This window comes from Morus notabilis, unplaced genomic scaffold (assembly GCF_000414095.1).
Source record: "Morus notabilis unplaced genomic scaffold, ASM41409v2 Scaffold46, whole genome shotgun sequence".
In the NCBI taxonomy this organism is placed as follows: domain Eukaryota; kingdom Viridiplantae; phylum Streptophyta; class Magnoliopsida; order Rosales; family Moraceae; genus Morus; species Morus notabilis.
The window spans coordinates 379,988-394,160 of record NW_010365505.1 but is presented as its reverse complement, the minus strand read 5'-3'; the positions used below and the strand labels follow the sequence as shown (position 1 = coordinate 394,160).

General features: G+C 35.6%; 3 protein-coding genes across 3 annotated transcripts; all 3 read right to left on the bottom strand.

Annotated features, from left to right (window-relative positions):
* Window positions 1-299: 299 nt before the first annotated feature.
* LOC21407946 (triosephosphate isomerase, cytosolic) lies at window positions 300-2,986 on the bottom strand. The gene is made up of 9 exons (XM_024172338.1): window positions 2,787-2,986; window positions 2,494-2,569; window positions 2,214-2,337; window positions 1,796-1,880; window positions 1,526-1,658; window positions 1,246-1,340; window positions 825-903; window positions 576-658; window positions 300-489 (listed from the first exon to the last, which is right to left on the bottom strand). Exons 1-9 carry the CDS (start codon window positions 2,823-2,825, stop codon window positions 457-459), a joined length of 747 nt encoding a protein of 248 aa, XP_024028106.1. The 5' UTR covers window positions 2,826-2,986; the 3' UTR covers window positions 300-456.
* Window positions 2,987-4,571: 1,585 nt separating this feature from the next.
* On the bottom strand, window positions 4,572-7,702 carry LOC21407945 (methyl-CpG-binding domain-containing protein 5). The gene is made up of 3 exons (XM_010108179.2): window positions 7,196-7,702; window positions 5,145-5,267; window positions 4,572-5,026 (listed from the first exon to the last, which is right to left on the bottom strand). Exons 1-3 carry the CDS (start codon window positions 7,550-7,552, stop codon window positions 4,793-4,795), a joined length of 714 nt encoding a protein of 237 aa, XP_010106481.1. The 5' UTR covers window positions 7,553-7,702; the 3' UTR covers window positions 4,572-4,792.
* A 1,799-nt stretch (window positions 7,703-9,501) lies between these two features.
* On the bottom strand, window positions 9,502-11,565 carry LOC21407944 (pentatricopeptide repeat-containing protein At4g11690). The gene has a single exon (XM_010108178.2). It carries the CDS (start codon window positions 11,550-11,552, stop codon window positions 9,849-9,851), a length of 1,704 nt encoding a protein of 567 aa, XP_010106480.1. The 5' UTR covers window positions 11,553-11,565; the 3' UTR covers window positions 9,502-9,848.
* Window positions 11,566-14,173: the final 2,608 nt, after the last annotated feature.

The window sequence follows — 14,173 nt, the reverse complement described above, 5'->3', positions numbered from 1 at the left end:
ATGTGACCGTTCAAAATAGAACCCTACCACATTAGACTACCATAAACCCCCGACGGGCATACGAACTCGAGCACTACAAGGGTCATGCTGATGCAATCCCGTGGCTAAAAATCTTGATTCAATTAGAAGAGAATTGTCTTTTTGAAAAAAAAAAAAAAAAAAAAAAAAAAGAAGACGATCTATCGAATTATTACGGGCCCGTTTAGTTTGTTGATTTGAGTTGAGATGTGACTTTATGTGAATTTTTTACTGTAGCAAAAAAGTTAAATATGACTCTTTTTACTGTAACAAAACTCGAATTGGTGAAATGAACGAGGTCTACATTTAACAGGGAAAATGGGAAATAGTATATCCAGTACAAAGAGCAAAGCGCAAGTACAAAATTAGAACTCGAGTTTTTTTTTCAAAAGCATTTAAGGAAGATGCCAAAAGGGCATATACAACTATCTAATTTGGCTACACTGACTTGATAATGTCGATAAACTCCGGCTGGGAAAAGAAATTCGCTGTAGAGAATTAGTGAGGGAGACGAATGCAATAAACCAAATAGACAAGGCACAGAGAAAAACAATCACCTTTAGGGAAGCTCCTCCAACCAAGAATCCATCAATATCTAGTTGTTTTGCCAGCTCTCTGCAGTTTGTTCCATTCACCGAACCTAAAATTGAAAGTCGTGTAAACAAAAAGTGTACAAAAACCAGGAATAGATAAATAAATAAATAAGTCACTAAACTAAACTTATTAAGAACATGACATTTTTTATTGATTTACTGAGCACTATGGTGTGAAATGTAAAGTTCTACAGCAAACAGAAGATAAATTACCTCCATAGATGATTCTGGTCGAGGAAGCTACTTCAACACCAGCATTGTCGTGAAGCCATTTCCTCAACTCAGAATGAACCTGTAGAAGAAGAAGAAAAACATCATTATAAGCGCATTAGAGATGCAATATCATCCATCGACGCCAGGAAGGGTGAAATATCAAGTATAAATCATCATGTATACCTACAACATGACAACTTTGTAACCCGTCATTGGCAATATATACAATTCATTGGCCAGAGAAACTGGTCTAGCCAATATTGCCAACTTCTCCTCTGTTTCTCACAGGTAAGAATGCAATATATTGCGACCATTACCAAAAAAATATAAGCAAAATTGAATTCTAAAAAACTAAAAAGGTAGCATATTTGCAGCAATGAGGATCCTTGCCAACAAAACAGAAGTAAGGTTTGATCCTTACTTCTTGAGCCTGAGCAGGGGTTGCGACCTTCCCAGTTCCAATGGCCCAAACTGGCTCGTAAGCCAAAACAATATTATCCCAGTTTAGAACTTTATCTGCAAAAGCAGGAAAAAATAATTCAATCGGTAGACATATAGTGCAGCAATAGAGGAAACAACAAGACAATGTAAAGTTTAGCAACTTTGCAAAACCATAAACAAGAGTAAGAACGTCCAAGACCAAAACAGTTGCAACAAAAAATGCTTCTTGAGACCCGTTGAAGCAAGAAAAAAAAAAGCACCAGCAATTGATTGTGTTTGTGCAGCAACAACAGCCATTGTAGACCCTGATTCTCGTTGTTCTAAAGTCTCTCCAACACAAGCAATAACTTTCAAGCCTCGAGAGAGAGCATATGCAACTTTGTCTCCAACAAACTGAATGTACAAGCATTGGAAGATAGTTGTAAACATCACATTCGACGCCAAGTACTAGCAAAATGACTAAAAATTGTTTATCTACACTCTTACTTGATAGAAACGGAAGACAACTTTGGGGGTGCTCCCCTTCTCACCTCATTTGACTCGTTTAAAAGAAGTCTTCTTTCAGAATGACCAAGAATGACCCAAGGGATGCCCAAATTGACTAGCATCTCAGCACTGCGCAAAACAGATATGCAAATTCAAATTTCCGGGCCAATAACACGGCAATTGAACAAGGTGTTATTTGTTAAGCTTCGGCATGATAAAAAGGCAAAGAAAATGAAAAGGGAAAAAGTTTCCTCGAATCAACACTCAAATTAACTTTAAACTGCTACTTGAAGACTTCTCAATAAGACAATTAAAAATTTAAATACAAAAATATTAAACTTTCATAAATGATAGTTTAAGACTGAAAAATAAAAATTACCTAATTCAAAATTATGTTAGCGGTAGAAAGCTTACACAGAAAACAGAAAAGACATAAGCAAATGAAAACCACAAAAGACAGACCTAATTTCTCCAGTAAAAGCACCACCCTTGCGAACCCAACAGTTCTGAGCAGCAACCTGAAAGTCAGACCGCAGTAAGCTCTTCACCAGAGGAAGAAACACAAATGGTGGACTCACGACAACCTCTGCAGTAAAAGCAAAAATACAACTCTGCATTATTAATTATTACAAAAAGGAAAAAGAAAAAACCCAGAAGTTATATATGTATATATATATGCAATCACAGCAGTAATGTTACATATATAACTTGATAAACGACAATGAACTTATCGATTACTTACCAACAACATCTTCCGGTGGGACTTCAGCCTCATTTAAAAAGGCCACGATCCTTTTCACCTCTTCTATTGTCCCGTTCTGTCACAAAGTTAAACCCAAACCAAAAGTAAGTATAAACATGCGATATATAAATCAGATACTTTTCATGATCATGATTTATGAGTTCAAAACCCAGAAATGTTTTAAAGATCACTATCCTTCGAAACTTCAATACAATTAGAATTTAATATGAAGAAAATAATAGCAGAGAATTAGACAGAAATATGATGATTATTAGAGTGGAATTAGAACTTACACATTTCCAGTTGCCACCGACGAAGAATTTCCTGACCATTTTCTCAGCTAATTAATTCGAGAGAAAATCCAGACGAATCAAAGTAAATGCACGCTTCCAGACTGCCACCGAGTCGCGAACATGTCCGAAATCCGAAGAACTTTGATCACTCAAAACTTGTTTTTCTAGGCCTCAATACCAATCGGCCCACGTAATTTAACGACGTTTCCTCGCCCAGCCCCTTAGGTTTTCAGCCTTGATTCGAGTTTAGAATTTGAGTTTTTTTACAGTAAAAAGCTCTCACAAACAATCACATTTAACTTTTTTACTACAGTAAAAAGCTCTCACATAAAATCACATCTCAACTCGAATTCTAAACTCGAATCAGTGAAGTGAACGAGTAGATCCTAACCTCACCTATTCGAATTTTTCATTTTAATTTTACTACAGTTAAAAATTCTTACAAAAATTCACATTTTTTTAAAGAAGAAAGAGAAAAATAGACCAAGACTTGAGATAAATTAAAATTAATAGGCCAATAATTTATATAAGTTAATAAATAGGCCAAATTACTGTTTTTGTCCATAACTTGTCTGGTTATGAATCATAACTTGACAAATTATTGTCCATAATCCAGTTTTTATCCATAACTTGTCTGGTTATGAACCATAACTTGATAAGTTTATCTATAACTTATCTGGTTATGAACTATAACTTGACAAGTTATGGCCTATTAATTTCTATAACTAAAAATTGGCCTATATACTTTCTTAAGTTTTTCATATTGGCCTATTTTCTACCATTTTCTTTTTTTTATTACAGTTAAAAATTTTAATATAAAGTTACATTTAAATTCTAATTAAAAACTCAAATCGATAAAAAGAAAACGTAAAGGGCTGGGCCGAAAAAACGTCATTAAATTACGTGGGCCGATTGATATTGAGGCCTAGAAAAGCAAGTTTGAGTAAATTACTGAAGTTGCCCTTTTAAGTGCATAATATAAACCTCTTACTCTTAATTATACCATTTTGATTACAATATTAATAAAAAATAAAGAGTAAAAACCCATACAATTTAAGAGGGTTTTTATCTCCTTTTCTCTGAGCATAAAGATTTATGCCTTTTGTTACGCACTATAAGATTTTGCAGTCACCTTGCTAGTCTCAAGAATGACCTTACAATGTATCAAAATCTAATATGATAAAGTAAAAACTTAAAATGTATCAAAATGATAATTTTCCTTCTTTATATGCTTTTAGCTACTTAATTTCATAAAGTTAGATAAAATCTAAGTTTATACTAACGCGATTCTGTATTTTTATTTGTAACCTCATTCGCCAATATTGCTAACATTAGGAGTGAATTTTTTTTTTTTTTAAGATTAACTATGTGAAAGACTGCTTAATTTCTTTTTCTTTTTCTTTTTCTTTTTTTTAACATCAAAAGACTACTTGATTTCAAATAATACAAAACTAAACATTGTATTTAACTTGAACCTTTCATAAGAATACCGGCTTAGAAAAATGCTCACTCAACACTTGAATAGACCACAATTGACAAACCCATTCATACCATATCAATTTGTTTTTGTAACCAACAGCAGAAAAGTTGTTTCTACACACGTGAAATTCAATGATACAGCTTTGCTTTTGTCAGTAGAACATTTTGTTACAATATTAAACTGCAAAAAGTATACAAACCAAGAGATCGGTACATTTCATGCCACGACTTGCACATGTAATGAAGAAACAAAATAAGAGATTATGAATCATGCCTTATGAGACCTATCATAACAAAATACCAAAATAGCATTAAATAGTTGTGCGCTTGGCTGTGATATGGACCAAATTCAAAATAATTTAAGTGCCAAAAGGACCTAGCAGAAGAAAGAAAAAGCAAAAATGAAGACCCTATTATTGGCCAGAAATGCAGCTATTTCATATTTGCAGTGGGGGAAACAAAAAGAGAGAACCTATTGCTGGTGAGTATTACAATGTAAAAACACCGTTCAAAGTATGAAAATGGCGTCAATGGTATCTTCCTCTGTCTCTTGATGCGAGGAATGTGAATGCTGCTAACCAATCTCGAGTACTAGACTCCGGCACTTGGTTATCACCGATAAAAGCATTCCAGGACTCTCCGGAAGAATCTGAGAGAACCCATTTGACCTTCTCAGGCACACGGGAGAAGTTGAAGTTTAGAGCAGAACCCTTTTTACTTGTACTAGAATTCTGTTTCTGTTCCCCAGAGCTGTCCATCGGCTGATATGAAAAAAAATGTATTTATGTTATGTTATGGAAACACTAGGAGAAAGTAAAATGAAGAGGGAGAACTTAGATGATCAGCTTCAAACCAAATAAGATTTAGATTCTGACTCACAGTTATCTCAGCGTCTGAAATTTCTGTTGTTTTTTTATGTTTGCGTCGAATTCCTGTTTCCAGAAAGTAGAGAACCTCTTTCTTTGACCGAAATTTAAGGCCTGAGACTGGATCAAAATAGTACTGCAACAGAGATGCACAATTGAACTCTTATCAGGAAGAAGTCTTGTCATCTTTTCTGTTTCTGTAATATTTTTACGCCCATTACCTAGCACTGTATGCTAACATGTATGAGATCAAACAGTTGATGCGGAAGATTGTCATGGAAATTCCTTCGATATTCATACTAGTTCGTGTGCGTTCAAGAAAAAATAAACTCCGCATGCCCAAAACAAAACATCATTGTCTTATTTCAGACGTCACACTATAACTCAAACAGACAAATATTCGATCTACTTTCTTAGCATGTAAAGATGATGTGAAAATATGAATGCTTTGTGAACCTCATTTGTTTATTTGCCATTAAATTCGACGTACATCTTTGTTTAATTGTATGCAACGTGTTGGGACAACTCTTTTTGCAGACAAGTAACATCTATGTGCCTATCTTAACATCACCAAGTCAATGTGACGAATTTCTAAACATGTTAGACCGAGCTTATCATCTTATTTGGGAATGAAACAGATAAATTATAGGGATCTGAAAAACAAGGTACAAGGATATGTACTGCAAGCCTAATTGAATGAGTGTCACACGCACACTTGACCAATATCATATGGGACTGACCACGAGCTTTTGTCTCAACTTTAAGGAAAAGAAATAAGCACTATGTTGGATCTATCCGTTATACTGTTCTTCACCAGAAAAAGCAAGGAGCTTAAATGCATAAATTTTTTTTTACTTTGGTTTAACTGAAGTGGTGAGCCATACACCGAACTGGTGATTTAGTTTAGAAGGATGAGCTAGAGGAAATCAGTGACAGACCAGTGAGATCTTCTACTAAGATATTCAAGAAAGAAATTTTGCTAACTGACAGGGATAGAGGACATTAGTGTAAAGGTTGAAATTCTAAAATAGGAGAAAATGCAATGAGTCAGAAAATCATCATCTGCAAAGATGGAGAGTCTTAGCAATAGAATCCCCTCCACGGATCAAGCTACACGTCGGTCTAGTCTCACCTATTTCAAATCTTCCTAACCATACAGTTTCTACTCAAAGAGAAAGTAATACTAAAAATCCCAAACCTTCATGAGAAAGAAGGACGTGAAGCAGTCTCACCCATTTCAAATCTTCCTAACCATACAGTTTCTACTCAAAGAGAAGGTAATACTAAAAATCCCAAACCTTCATGAGAAAGAAGGACGTGAAGCGTACACTGCTACCATAAAAATTGATCCTACTTCATGAACTTAATATAACCTTATAGTGTGGAGTATATTCTTTAAAAACTGCCATTGATATAGATGACTATGCACAGCTATTTAATTTGACAGTAAATTCTCCTGCCACTAAAACAAGCCAAGGGATGATAACAGAAACGTGACGAAGCGTGTGCGCAAGTGATGGAACTTGTGCAACTGCAATAAAACATAGACGCATAAAAGGGAATAAACTAATCCTTTTTCTCGAGAATTTCATAGTTTCTTAACGGCACTCAAACGAACTCAAAACGTTCACAAAACAGGATAACAATATCAAGCATCAAACCTCCTATGAACAAACGAAAATAACACACAAGCCTAGCTCATTAAGAAATTCACAAACATTGCCGAAACTCAGAAAGACAAACCTAGAGCAACAAGAAACAGAAAAACAACAAAACTCAAACTTAAATAGCTTCCTTTGACATTGATTACAGAAAGTAAGGCTTCCCATTCTTATTTAAAGTAGCCTAGCTCAACTATTTTCCACTGTTTTCAGAAACTCCAAAACTTCTTCCAAACAGCACTTTGGAAAGAGTAATGCTATTCTATTTTCAGGTCCTTTTTCCCAGCAGCCAATCAAACATCCAACAAACACAGTTCTATTTAATATTCTCAAAATTAAATAAATAAACTAATAAATAAATAAAACCACACAGTTTGATTTTTGGACTACCGTCCAAACTCACCCTATCCTTGGAACCAGCAGTGGCGCCGGAGCTCCGCACTTTATCTTCAACGGTCCATCCCCGCGGCAACCAATCCAGCTCCGCCTCCGGCGGCTTCCTCTTCCCCCGATTCGGACTCTCTGAACACGGAGCCAGCGCGCCGCCGGAAGATCGGCGAGACTCCGGCGTCTGGGGAAACAATTTCTGGGACTTCCTGTCATCGAATGAGCTTCCGCCGTTGCCGGTGGCGGTGGAGGCGTCGATGAAGGAGCCGGAGCGGAGGAGCGGATCGGGAGGCAAGCTGGCGGCGAGGCGATCAGAGTCCGATTTGGGCGTATTCGGGCCGGGATTTTGGGCCGACGTCGCCGTAGCCGACATGGGAGGCTGGGTTTTGGAGGTCTCCTTTGGGTTCGTGCGAGAAAAGCGGAAACTATTCTCCAAAGGTACAACAGAAGTTCAACGGGAACATTCTGTTTTAGAGCAAGTCCGTCCGATTTTACATTTGTCGCGGCCTCGATCGCCGTGGCAAATAGATTAACGATTTTTACTTTTAACCAAATAAAAATTATATATATATATATGTGTGTATGTGTGTGAACTTAGTGACATTAATTAGTTCTATTTTGTAGCTGAGATTCGTTAATGATGTCGTTTAAATTGTTTTGGGACCTTTTCTTTGCTTATATTATATATATGGTTGAACGTTTTGCTTTCATTAAACCTCATTTACTCTTCTTGCAGATGCAATCCAATGCTTCCATTAAACATCATTTTTTGTTTTGGCTATTTTTAATTTTCTTTAGCCAAACCCAAAACAAACAAAAAAAAAACGAAAAAAAAAAAAACACTTCATTTTCTTTTAATCTTAAAGAATTCATTGCTATTTTATGCCAACAGAAGATTAGGTAACATGCCATAATTTTTATATATTTTTTAATTTATGCAATAATATTTTTACGATTCATAGTTATGTCACCTTTTGTTAATTTTTGAAGAATCTATTTGTGTTGGCCAACTTTAAAATTTAAATATTCGTGACATAAATTTAAATGTGAGGTTTTATTTCAAATCAAACACGATCTGCCGAATTAGTAAAGCTTATTATTTCAATAAAAAAACAAAAAAACAAAGGAAACGTGTATTTTTCTCAACGGTATTAATTTCAGAAGGGCAAAACTAAAAGATAATAATACAAAACTAAATGGATGAATTAAAGAAAAAAGATCCTCACCTGTTGTTTTATTTTCACAAACGATGAATTAAATAACAAATTACTCTATCTTAAACATAGGATGAGGAATGTACTCGATATCCTTCTCGAAGATATTTCCACCTGTTGTTTTACTTTCACAAATGAAAAAGAAGCGTCCTTTTAGGGACTCAAATCCCCTGTTTAATTTTAGGTCTCATTTGTTTTATAAATTTAAGTTTTTAATTTGAATTGAGATATGATATTTTTTGAGAACTTTTAATTGTAGTAAAAAAAATTAAATATGACATTTTTTAAAAACTTTTAACTGTAAAAATTTAAAACTAAAAACTCAAATCGGTGAAATAAATGAGACCTTAATATTTAACCAATCATATCATACAACGTCATGTAAAAAATTTAAATTAATTTTTAATTAATTATTTGTATTTATCATAAGATGATATAATATAATTTAATTAGTTGAACACCAACCGGAACAATTAGACAGGATTTGAATCCCGTTTTCGGTTAAGAGGACTTTATTTTATTTTATTTTTTTTGTTTTTTTGTTTTTTGCCTCTCTCTTTTGGGTGTCGAAACCTATAAAACAAAAAAAAAAAAAAAAAAAAAGGACTTTTAAATTCCTGGTTCTTGGATGAACACGTATGTGTTTTGCAAATCGAAGATTCCTTACAACCAAACTTATGATTTATGTTATCAAAATGGAAGTTACATTGAATTTCAAAAGAAAAAAAAAAACATTTCCCTCAAAAAAAAAAAAAGAAAAAGGGAACTAGTGTACTTTAGCTAGTTAACCAAAAGTTTAGTGCAGAACAATAAATGAAAAAAAAAAAAAAAAAAGTTGTCGAGATCACCTCAGGTCCTTAAAGCTTTCTTGAGCTACTTTCTCCAGCAATTATACGTACTAATTTCACACAATGGCAATAGCTGGTAGTAAAATTGCTAGGCGTTGACACCTTTGAAACAATAATAACTCCAGATATAGTTTTCACCACAGTAATCCGTTGCAAAGTAAAGGCAAGAGGTATAGGAGAAATTAAATCAGCAAGTAGGTTAGAAGAGATCAAAAAGAGAAGGGAACTTTAAATGCCGCTTTAGCGAAATGTGATTATCTCCAATTTTCTGTGTTTTCTCTTGGCTGCTCCAAGCAAAACTAGCAACCTGTGCTCTTCTGTACGTGAAACAATATTAAAAGGGCCTCACAACCAGATAAATTTATAATGGCTAACTTTTATTTCTGCAAGTACTTTAATTCAATAACTTTCTGAAGCTATAGACTAATGGCGGGAAAAAAAATCGCCGAATGAACACAGTTATTACCTCCTCTTGACAACGGCACCTTTGCCTCAATCATATTAAGAGACCAATTAGTCTCTCATTATGGTTGGTGTAAGTTTCTTTTCTTCATTTTGATGAAAAATAAATCTCTCTCTCTCATCAGGGTTGGTGTAATATGTTGCTTTAGGGCTTCACGATTGTATCCTTTTTGGCTCTAGAGATCAAATTGTAGATAGAAACCGATGGTGTTAAACCATACACGATCATTTCTTTCAATAGAATTGTGGCTTCCCTCCACTTTTCATCAATGCAAAGAAGTCTAATCGTCCAATTGTAGCTAGCAATGTTCGGAAACATTCCTTTCTCCCTCATTTCTTTAACAAACCCCAGAGCCCTGTAAGAGTTACCCTCCTTACAGTAACCATTTATAAGCATATTGTATATCACATCTGTTGGCTCCAAACGCTTCTCGCTCATCGATTTGAACAGCTTCAACGCTTCCTTCATATTACCTTTACTGCAAAACCCATGTATAAGGACTCCGTATGCATAAACATCAGCAACCAAACCAGACTTCTCCATAGAAGAAAACAATTTAGTTGCTTTTTCCATGTCGTCCAACTGAATAAAAGCATCGATTAAGATCGTATATGTCACTTTACACGGAGAAATGCCTCTCTCTTCCATCTCCCCCACCAAACCAACGATTCTTGCTAAATCCTTAGCTGTAGCAAAACCCTTAATCAGAACATTGAAAGTCGCCGACGATGGAGAATGACCATTCGACTTCAATTCCTCAAATAAGCTCAACGCCTTTTCCATGTTTCCAACATTACAGAACCCATCAATTAGCGTGTTAAATGTAATCAAACTCGGACAAAGACCGTCACTTTTCATTCGATGCATCAACTTCTCAGCTTCCCCCACTCTCTGTTCTCGACACAATCCACAGATTAAAATGCTGTACGTGATCACATTACATGCAACCCCTCGTTGATGCATTTCATCAAACACCTCAAAGGCACTACTTAATTTCCCGTCATTACAAAACTCATTAATCAAACAATTATAAGTATATGTGCTAAGCAATATCCCCTCACGCTTCATCTTCTCAAAAAGCTCAAGCCCGTCTTTTTTAAGCCCTTTCCTGAAAAACCCATGAATCAGAACAGTATAAGTATAATGATTAGCAACCAAACCAATCTCTCCCATCTTATAAAACAACCTCTTTGCCCTCTCAATATCGCCATTTTTACAGCACCCATCAATCAAACTAGTATACATAACAACATTCGGAGACCAACCCATTTTCTCCAAATCATCCAAAAACCGAAATCCTCTATCCAAATCACCAGCCTCGCAGCAACCTTTGATCATGATCCCAAAGCTATACTCATCCAATTCAGTCCTATCCTTAAACTCGTTGAAAACCCACCAAGCTTTTTCGAAATGATTGGACTTGAGGAGAAAACTCAACAGATTGTTGAAGGTAAATGATCCAGGCACGAGGCCTTGTTCCGTCATCTGCGTCAAATACAAAATGGCGTCTTCTGGTGATTGAGACTGAACATGGGTAACGATGATTGCTTCGAAGAGAGAACGGCGAGAAGATATGAGAGGCGAATGGGGTTGGGTTAGTTGGCGGAGAAGCAACGAGGGAGTGAAGAGAGAAGACGAGATTCGACCGGAGAGTATCTTTGCAATGAGAGACTGCGCATGGGATGAGAAATTGGAAGATAGGAGGTGATCGATGATGAAGGATATAGTTTGAGGGGTGTGTTCAAAGCCTTCGAGAGTTGTTGTTTCGTAGAAAAGTGAGAGAGCCTCCAATGGCGGTCTCTTCACCATTCTCTGGATGAGAAGAAGAGCTCGGTAGTTTTGCGTCATTTTTCTTTTTATTTTTTTCTTTTGCTCTTCTTGCTCGCTGTTCAGTTTTGTTCCTCTTTTAAAGCCAAACTACCTTTAACACGTGGCTTCGTGTGGGTTGGCCTTTCGAGAATCGAATGTTAATGAGAATGACTCAAATTTTTAATTTGAGATGATACGTGATAATTTTTTATTATAATAAAAAAATTAAATTTTATTTAGTTTATTGATTTAAATTTTTAATTTAAATTGAGATGTAATTTTACGTGAAAATTTTTACTATAACAAAAAAAATTAAATATAATTATTTTTTTAAATTTTTTATTGTATATAAGTAAAATAAATAAAATATAAATGTAACTAATTTTAAAATTTTTTTATTATAATAAAATTTAAAATTTAAATTTAAATTGATAAAATAAATAATTTAAAGAAATTTGGGTCCTCCGTCTGCTTTTTTCCGTCCCAAATGGTGTCCCACAACTTATATTATGCCACCTCAATCAAAACCAAGTAACCAAGAAAAAAACAAAAAACTGATCTATTCTTAATTCTTACGACACAGTCAAGTGTTAGATTGAAACCAAACATATGCTCCTTGCTTTTTACTCCCAAACATATAAAAATCAAATTAACCCTTTTCACAATAATAAAAAAAACAGAATTTTGCTTCGAACTTTAAAAACTTTAAGGCAATCACACAGTCAACTGGAATCAATGATGGTTCTGCTGAAATAAAAATAATAATTTTTGACCAATTCATCCATTGTTACTGGCAGTGCTGGAAGTTTGGGTCGGTGGGCTGCCCGAAGCCTGAATTTTTTCGGGCTCAGGCGGGCAAGCCCATTTCCCGCCCGCCCAAAGTTGATTTTCAGGTTCAGGCTCGGGCTGCCCAAATTTTGCATCTTCTCTTTTGCCCGCCGCCGTCTAATCGCTGTTTACCGCCGTCCGCTGGAATTTTTTTGAATTTTTCCGACCATGCCCGACCCGAAAATGGCATGTGCCCGAACCCGACTGCCCGAATGCACGTAACGTCTAACTTTTTTGAATTTTGCCCGAATTCTACCCGAAAACCCGAGGTGCCCGAACTGCCTGAGGTGCCCGACTGCCCGAATTACCCGAAAACGGCTAGTCTTTTTGAATTTTTGCCCGAAAACCCAACCTGCCCGACTGCCCGAATTACCCGAAACAACTAGTTTTTTGAATTTTACCCGAAAACCCGAACTGCCCGAAAATAAAAAATAGCCGTTTATCCCGATTTTTAAAAAAAAAAAATCATTTTTTAACCCCAAAATTTCCCTATAAATACCCCTCATCCCCCACACATTTTTCTCACTCAAACTCTCTCAATCCATCTCAATCTCTCTCAATTTCTCTCAATCTCTCTCAATCTCTCTCAATTTCTCTCAATCTCTCTCAATCTCTCGCATAATTTTTCTAAAAACTATCACATTATCCTAAAGCTCTCTCTCTCTCAAATCCATCTTATTTTTTTTATAATGGATCCTTTTGGTTATAGTGGTATTCCCGTTGATGCCCAACACAATGTAGAAGAAAGGTAATTTCCCACTAGTGAGTTTGTTACGCAGGAATCTACTAATCCGAGCCATGGTGGACGTACTGGAGGTCATGGTCGCAATAGTGGTGGTGGGCGTGGAGAAGCGGCGAGTGCGACTGCGTCTGCGTCTATGTCGGCAAGTGTTGCAACCTCTAGGAGGAAATGCAAGTGTACCTCGACAGTTTGGGATCATTTCGACATAATTGACAAGGTGGATAATGAAGGTAACACTAAACATATAGCTCAGTGTAAATATTGTTTATCTAAATTACAATGTGACACTATTCACGGCACCACACACTTGAGACGACACTCCGAAAAGTGTCTTCAAAAGCTTAGTCAATCTAGCGTACTCGAACTCCGCCAAACACAATTATCTTTTGATCGCGCAACCGGTGGTCTAACCACTTGGAAATACGATCCGCAAGTAGATCGTATGGAAGTTGCGCGAATGATAGCTGCTTTAGATCAACCACTTAGTTTTGTAGAGCATCCTAATTGGCAATGATATATTAAGGTTGTACACAATCCTAATGCACAGTTAACTTCAAAAACTACTCTTAGGAAAGATTTATTAAAATTATTTAAAAAAGAAAAAGATGCATTAATAAACCTTTTACACTCGATTAGCGGGTGCGTTACGTTGATATTTGGTCTGCCGTTGCCAATAAAGATTATTTAGCTGTAACCGGACATTACTTTAAAGGATTTGATTTAGATAAGAGAATATTAGGTTTTAAATGTGTTCTAAGATCACATAGCGCGGATTTAATATATAACACAATTTTAAATGTAATTGATGAATTTAGATTAAGAGATAAAGTAATGGCTATAACATTAGATAATGCTAGTGCCAATACAAAAGCAATTGAATTCTTTGAAAATGATTTAAATCTATTCGGTGACGGTACTATTTTTCACCAATGTTGTGCATGTCATGTAATCAATTTAATAGTTAAATCCGGTTTAAAAGAAATGGGTAATCACATTAAAAGAATTAGAGACAGTCTTGCATGGATTCAAGGTAGTAACCAAAGACAAGAAGATTGATTTAGGTTCTTACAAGTATTAAATATACCTCCTA

Bases quoted from the DNA above. Each gene is read 5' to 3' on its own strand.
- LOC21407946 (XM_024172338.1), bottom strand. From the start codon at position 2,825: ATGGTCAGGAAATTCTTCGTCGGTGGCAACTGGAAATGT. The intron at 1,659-1,795 runs GTGAGAAGGGGA...TTGTACATTCAG, and splicing joins TTTTAAACGAGTCAAATGAG to TTTGTTGGAGACAAAGTTGC. The intron at 659-824 runs GTAATTTATCTT...TTTCAATTTTAG, and splicing joins GACCAGAATCATCTATGGAG to GTTCGGTGAATGGAACAAAC.
- LOC21407945 (XM_010108179.2), bottom strand. From the start codon at position 7,552: ATGTCGGCTACGGCGACGTCGGCCCAAAATCCCGGCCCGAATACGCCC. The intron at 5,268-7,195 runs GTGAGTTTGGAC...TCTCTGTTGCAG, and splicing joins CTGCTGGTTCCAAGGATAGG to TACTATTTTGATCCAGTCTC. The intron at 5,027-5,144 runs GTGAGTCAGAAT...TTTTCATATCAG, and splicing joins TTTCAGACGCTGAGATAACT to CCGATGGACAGCTCTGGGGA.
- LOC21407944 (XM_010108178.2), bottom strand. From the start codon at position 11,552: ATGACGCAAAACTACCGAGCTCTTCTTCTCATCCAGAGAATGGTGAAG.